Source organism: Arachis ipaensis, chromosome B01 (genome assembly GCF_000816755.2).
Source record: "Arachis ipaensis cultivar K30076 chromosome B01, Araip1.1, whole genome shotgun sequence".
Classification (NCBI taxonomy): Eukaryota; Viridiplantae; Streptophyta; class Magnoliopsida; order Fabales; family Fabaceae; genus Arachis; species Arachis ipaensis.
This window is the reverse complement of record NC_029785.2, coordinates 28,655,305-28,662,852: the sequence shown is the minus strand read 5'-3', so window position 1 is coordinate 28,662,852 and position 7,548 is coordinate 28,655,305. Positions and strand designations below refer to the sequence as shown.

Below are 7,548 nucleotides of genomic sequence, written 5' to 3'. Positions count from 1 at the left end.
AAATTTTATTGATAAAAATCAGATTAATTTAATTGTGCAATTTTAGATGTAATAAGTATATAATTATAAATGTTATATATATGAAATTGTAGATGTTATATTACATAAAGTAATTTTAGATATTAGCTTCCTAACGTTGTCTTAAAAGATAATCACAAGATTGTGTTTAGAAAGGAAATAGAGGTTGAAACTAAATTAAATCTATATATTATATTTGGTATAAAGTATTTAAAATCGAATTATATCTTAGTATTTTATTTAATTCAAGATAAATATGAAGATGAAATAAACATATTTATTAAAATATTCTTACTTATTAAAAAAAATAGTTAAAGTTTTAATTTTAATTCACAAAAATTTCAATTCCTTGTGTTCCTACATTTTAGAAGTACTAAAAGAGACTAAAATTGTGCCTACCAAACCCAATACCAAGTCTCATTCCTTCAGACTTGGAAAACAAACACTACCCAACAGTAGCTCAAATAGTCCAACTTCATTAGAGTCATGTTCAGGGCGTATTCCTACCTTAATTATTTGATGTGTTCAAAAACAATGAATTGATGCCGTTTAGTTTTATTTCAAAATACCACGATCTGAATCAAAAGGTCCCTAAAATTCTTAACCAATTGTTGCGCATTTAAGAACTTGCGCGAACCAAAAAGTGTATACTCTACGAAACATGCAGAGATAAATCACCAGGGACCTGGGGAGAGGTGAAAATATTAAATTAATCCCTGTTACTTCCATGTACAACAAAATATAATAATAACAATAATTGACAAGTTAGGAGTAAAGACATTCATCATATAATAAAGTGTATGATTTTCCAAAAGCTAGTACAAGCGTGCATCTCCCCATAACAAAAAGGGGGCTAAATGTAACAATTTGAGGGGGGACTGTGCATTCACAAATTAGTATATCGCCCTGAACAGCATATATCAGTCAAATTCAGGTCAAGCAATGCTGTGATTTTTTTTTTCTCCCTATATCTACATTTGACAGCATCATCATGGTTCAAACCAGAAATAAGGGGATGAAGTTATTCTTTTTCACGATGAATCTCATGACTCGATGCTATTTGCTTGCCTCTGCTATCTGCTGTCGATGTGGATGATGAAGATGTACCCTCATCTACACCTGTTTCAACCTTTGTCCTCTGCAAAAGCTTGAGCTGATTTTGCAGAATCTGTTAAAAAGCAAGGGTAGAAAAATCTGAGTTAGTAAGATTGATTTCATGGGTTAACAATATGATACCACGTGGTTGGACTCCACATTTTGGGTATCCCAGAATGAATTAATGTGGATACTACATGCCATCCAGGGATATCCATGAAATCTTAAAATGTGACTCAAATATCACCAATTTGTTTGGGTTTATTTGCTATGACAAGTGCTTAATGTAACTTCTTAAGGCGACAGCAGAGTGAGAAAAGAAATTCATTCTATGGTCACTATAATCATCAAAATTAATTTTACTTATTTCATTTCATTTTATTTTATTTATATATTCACGAAAAAGTACACGAAGATTACACATACTGCTTACAATGTGATGTTGATTTAAAGAGAGAAACAACTGTACCTCAATCTGATATTGAAGTAGTTTTCTATGAGCTTCCAGGTGAGAGCTTGGCATATTTGGGTCAACTCCAAACTCCACTCCATAATTCGCAGGGGCTCCGCGTGTTTGGGAAGGAAGAAAATGGAAGGGCCCCATTTGAGGAAAGGATATCATTGGTCCACCAGGGAGAACAAATTGCTGTTGTGCCTGTTCACCAGAAGCTTGTTCTCCATTGAGTGCCGTGTTAACAGATTTGCCCATAGACATCTGAACTGGGGGTTGAAGAGTGTACCCAGGAGAGCTGTGAGATTGAAAACACCTCAGTATTAACACACTTTATAAACTACAACTGACCTCGAAATAAAAAAATTAAGAAAAAATAGTAGGGCACACTTTTTCATGTATTTATTGGACAAAACTATCAATAACCAGCAAAATGCACAGCATAAGACTGATTTCTTAAGCAGGTGTAGAAAAAACAGGGATATTGTCTAAACACAATTCATACCACACTAAAGATGTTGGGGAGGGATAAACATAAGACTTCTCATATATTGAAGCTGCTGCTGCAGCTGCAGCTTGAAGTCGGGCTTGATGCTGACTCAAATTATCAATTGCCCCACCACTGCCAACCTCATTTTGAGCTGTGCTTCCAGTGCTAGTCCCTGTTCCTGTTCCGAAGCAAAATGATTATTTAATCTTGAAGTAAGCAAAATTGTGTTCGACAAGGAATAATAAAATTAGACAAAAAAAGGTTAAAAAATTAAACCATGAAATGTAAAATATATATAGTAGTAACTTTATGAGCTTCACATGAAACCTAAACAGAACATGAATGATGGATATAACTTCATAACAAGGAGCTTAAGTATAATTAAAAGGTTTATAATGAAGATGGTTTAAAAAATGAATATGTTGCATTAGCAAATAGCAATTGTTTAAAAGGTGCAAGTCACATAAGCATTAGTTTGATGGATCAAACTTTGAACTCTAGTTTTCCATTTTTGATTCCAGACAGACAGGATTCCTGGGAATACTAACAGTTCAACTGCGCATTACAAACATGTTTTATGTATCAGTGATTATTATACTATATGATTACCCTGTCGATGACCATCTGGTTGTGCTCCTTGCTGGCCTACAGTTGCTGTTGCCCCATTTTCTGGGGGAACAACCAGGGCTCTGCAGGTAGGGCAAGTATGTTGCCGCTCCAACCATGATCGGAGGCAATGAACATGAAACAAATGTCCACATATAAGTTTCTTGGCAGTAGTCATCTCTTCACGACAGATAATGCAAGTTGCATCACTTCTGCTTAGGCATTCAAGAAAAGAATTATTACAATAAACTTCAAAATAGTAAGCAGATATGTAAGGTTTTGAACTAACGCATTAAGCTCTTCAGGCGTTGCATCTGGAAAACGGTCGTTCATATTTGAAGTGATCTTACGATATCGTATGTAATCTGCAACACGGACTTTGAAGTTCCTAAATGTCTCATAGAGCTCCCGTATTAAGTGCAAAGGAACACCATAGTTTCTGAGAGATAAACCAAATATTAGTTGGTAAATATTAAAAGAGACAAAAAAATGAGCAAACCAAATGGCTTCTGTATTGAATAGATATAAAGGCTCCCATAAATATTGAAAGAGGAGTTGGCTGATCACTTACACAAAAATTACGAGGAAGAAGCACAGATACATAGACAAGTGAAGCAAGTCCCTGATAAGTTCCAAGTAGAATGTGAAGACTGGTTTCCTTTCCCATTGTCCTTCCATGAGCATGTCACTAACATAGAAAAGATATTTTACAAAAATCGACACTGTTGTCGTTGCCAGTATCATGTACCTGAGATAGAAAAGATCATTTGTTGAGGAAAACCGTGATTATATATAATTACGCCACAATATTAGTAGAATACATCAGCTAACAAATACAACTGAAACTGCACATATGAATAAACTCACATACACACTCCTATTTAGTATTTTTTTTCCTTCATATATCCTATTTGTGGTTTTACAGCATAGTACAAGTGTTTTCCATGTGATTCATAAGATCATAGCTTCAAATATTAATGCAATCATATGTATCAGAGACACAAACAAGGCATATAACTACATTTATTCATATGAATAAAAAAAAAACAACATTTACTGAGTATCACATATAAAATTCCCTTTGTTTGACAAGATTAAAAATCAAGAATGCAAATGAGATAGCTTAATCAAGAATTTTTAAGAATCTATCATATCAAACTTTTGCAATTAACTACATAAAAAAGGGCAGCCCGGTGCACAAGCATCCTGCACTAACGCAGGATATGGGAGAAGGCCACACCCAAAGGTATAATATACGCAGCCTAACCTGATAATTATATTAGTGGCTAACTACATGATATTTCAAAAATAGGATGCAGAGCTTTATCAAATAACAGGAAATAGATATTCAGGGAAAAACGTAAAAGGAAAACAAAACAAAGATCAGGAAATAGGGTAAGTTTGGTTTCCGTTTTCATTTCCTATTACCATGGCTTGAATTCTATGTTTCATGATTTTGTAAATGAATTGGCAAATGAAATGACAAAAAGAAACATGAGATTTCACTATTACCACAATGGAAACAAGAAATGGAAAATTAATCCAAATAGTTGGTCAATTTCACATTTATATTTATTATTGATATGCATTTGGTCCTGCAAGAAAAATCAAGGATTCCACAATAATAAGAAAATTGATACATCAAGGGTTTATTCAAATATGAATCAAGGTAGAAACAGAGCATGTTCTTAAGTCAAGGAATTCTCATCCAAGCCAAAATTCAGCTGAGTACTATTCATAGTTCTGCATTTACATTAGTCATGTTTTGTTTTGCAACTTGTCTGAGCACAAGAGAATGAAAAGAAAGAAGGCTTACTCAAAAGAGAAGAATATCGAAACTGACGGTTGCCATGTTTGTAGCAGATGCTTCAGATTACTGTATAAGAATAGGCTATCGAGGAGAAGGAGGAAACCCATAAAAGATACAATCCGAACATGGGACAACATGGGCACCGTAGGAGTTGTCTCAATGTACTCAACCCTCTTTTGAGCCAACCAATGCAAAGCTTTAATCAACAATAGCGCTGTGACCATCGCAAGAAACGTAACTGAGAAATCCTGCCTAAAAATAGTAATGGCAAAGAGGATTTCCATAACCTCCCTCCACGATTGCTCGTTAAGCCTTTCTACCTCAGCTTCTCTAAGAGAACCCAGGAATACCTTTTTAGTCAACTGCCATAGAATACACATAATAACCAAACCCATGTTGAGAAGAAGCACTAAGCTGATCTTGGAAGTTGAAAGATACACCATTGCCGGATAAAACTGGCCTCTACTGTTAAATGCATGATATGTGATAGCCAGGGTTGCAATCAAACTGAGACCGGCATATGTCTTCAGCCTCATCATTCCGCCCTACACAAAAGCACAATAAACCATCATTTAATTAAAATCTGAAACCCTAAATTAGCTAATTAAACCTGTAACTAGGACTTCATATGCATTTGGATTTTTCACAAATAAGCATGAACAAGACGAAATAATACAATTTATCCTAGAAAACTAAATTAAACAATTGAGGTGTCATAGAAAATCCATAAATTAGTGAGCTAGTCAATCACTATTTGGCATTCGAAGATAACGAGAAAATGCAGATAAATAGAATGCATGATCCTTAACTTCATATTCAATGGCAAATCGATAGAAAGAAAAAAGAAAAGACAAGAATAAAAAAAAGGCTTATGCATATGAATTACAGCACTACCGTGAGCCCTAACTTGGAATCAAATCAAGACGGCGTTAAAGGAATTCAAGAAAAACTAAAATTTGAAAGAATTAAAAGTCGTTGGTTGAAGAGATGAATTACCAAGCGAGTGCTCTCTCTCTCTCTGTCTCTCTCTCCCACTCTGTGTGTTGGTGAGGTCCTAATCGGAACCGAAAGACGATCGTCGGTAGCTACCAGCTCCGTGGATATTTTCCAATTTTTTTTTTCTTTTCAATCTATTTGTATTTACAATTTTGAGTCTTAAATAGTTGATGTTAAAATAAGGACATGATGTATGCATAGCCAACCAGATCTTGCCACGTACGTCGCTGCGTGGACAGGCCAATTAGGGTTCGTAAAATATTATCTTAACAAGTTAAACATTTCTTCTCCAGGGTACTCAATATTCTGAAGCTTAAGCCGTTCTAGTTATTGATTTGGTGATTTAGAGATTCTATCCGTTCAATTAAAATAATTAAATTTAATAAAATATGTTTAATATATATGAATAACAACTAGCCAATGAGTTGTCAATGAGTTATAGCTCAAATGACATAATCTTCCCATACTCAATTAAGAGGTTACGGGTTTGAGTCTTCTATCTTTGGTAAAAACAAAAAAAACAACTAGCCAATGAGTTATAGCTCAAATGACATAGTCTTCTCACACTCATATAAGAGGTCGCAGGTTTGAGTCTTTCTATCTTTGATAAAAAATAAAATATATATGAATAACACCTTGCTATTGACGCTGTTGTCGGGGACCTGAAAATCAGCACACAACCATGGCGGATAACCATTCTAAAGACGGCTCGTAGAGACTTGGAGGAAAAGCTAGAGAGATTCCGAGATTGGAATCTGATCTTAAAGGGTGAAGATCTTGAGCTGATCGAAGAGCTACACCTTTAGGATCTGAAGATCCATTCTCAAAAGAAATTATGAGAGCTAAAGTCCCTAGAAATTTTAAAAGCCCGAACATGGACCTTTTATGATAGGATGACCGACCCTCGCCACCACCTGAGTAATTTCAAAATCTGTGTGTTTGGCTGATGCCTCTAATGCGACTCGATGCAAAACCTTCCCAACTACTTTAACCAAGGTGGTCATGAAGTGGTTTGACAATCTCCATTCAAGGTCGGTCACCTGCTTCGACGACTATTTCTCATAAGGTTTTTGATCTAGAAAGACAAGGTTAAATATGTCCTAAGCCTCTTGGGAGTCAAGCAAGAGGTCCACGAATCACTTAGGGTCTATATGGAAAGGTTCAACAAGGTGTGCATGGGACTTATTAATGGCCTCAAGAAAAGTCCCTTCTCACAATCCATTTCAAAGAGGCACCCGACCTCTCTGTATGAGGTTCAAGAACGAGCCGAGAAATATATCAATATGGAGGAAATTACAATGTTGAGAAGACCTACCTTAGGACAAAGTAATTAGTACCAGCCTCAGAAAAAAGAGCAGGAGCTCAAGAAAAAAGAAGAATACAACTCGGACAAGTCTAGGAGATATTATTCCTATATTCCACTACGAGTCTCTCTGGTTGATGTTTATAGAGAAATTTGCCACAGTGAAATGATACCACCTCCTAGGCACATTCGAAGTAAGAAAGAGGGAAATCGATCTGAATATTGTGAGTATCACAAAATTTATGATCATTCAACCAACGACTGCTACGACCTGAAAATGTGATTGAAAAATTGGCCAAAAAAGATTAGCTGGATAAATACCTTACTGGAAAATCAGATGAAACCAACAAAAAGAAAAAGGATGAAGAAACAGAGAAGATGAGATAAACAACAAGGAACCTTGAGAGACACATCTACATGATCGTTGGTGGCTTTGCAAGGGAGGGATAACAAAATCCTCTCTCAAAAGACATCTGAAGGAAGTCTACTAGGTTGGAGAATGTGAAGAAGTGCCCCAGTTGCCTACAATAACCTTCACAAAAGGGAATAAAGGAAGAACCCTGAGCATAGACTACATCATGGTAGATGTCGCATCAGCCTACAATGCCCTAATAGGTCAGTCAACCTTAAATCGACTTATGCAGTGGTGTCAACTCCCTATCTTTGTATGAAATTTTCTACCCCAGAAAGAATAGCAACTATAAAAGGAGATCAGAAACTAGTTAGAAGATGCTATAATGAAAGTTTGAGGCTACGTGGCTGAACAAAGGGAAAAAAGG

At 35.7% G+C, this 7,548-nt stretch overlaps 1 protein-coding gene across 1 annotated transcript; it reads right to left on the bottom strand.

Annotated features, from left to right (window-relative positions):
- LOC107628176 (ERAD-associated E3 ubiquitin-protein ligase HRD1B) lies at positions 721-5,620 on the bottom strand. Its single transcript, XM_016330966.2, has 8 exons — positions 5,467-5,620; positions 4,477-5,015; positions 3,232-3,408; positions 2,950-3,099; positions 2,664-2,872; positions 2,070-2,232; positions 1,583-1,862; positions 721-1,186 (listed from the first exon to the last, which is right to left on the bottom strand). Exons 2-8 carry the CDS (start codon positions 5,007-5,009, stop codon positions 1,040-1,042), a joined length of 1,659 nt encoding a protein of 552 aa, XP_016186452.2. The 5' UTR covers positions 5,010-5,015; positions 5,467-5,620; the 3' UTR covers positions 721-1,039.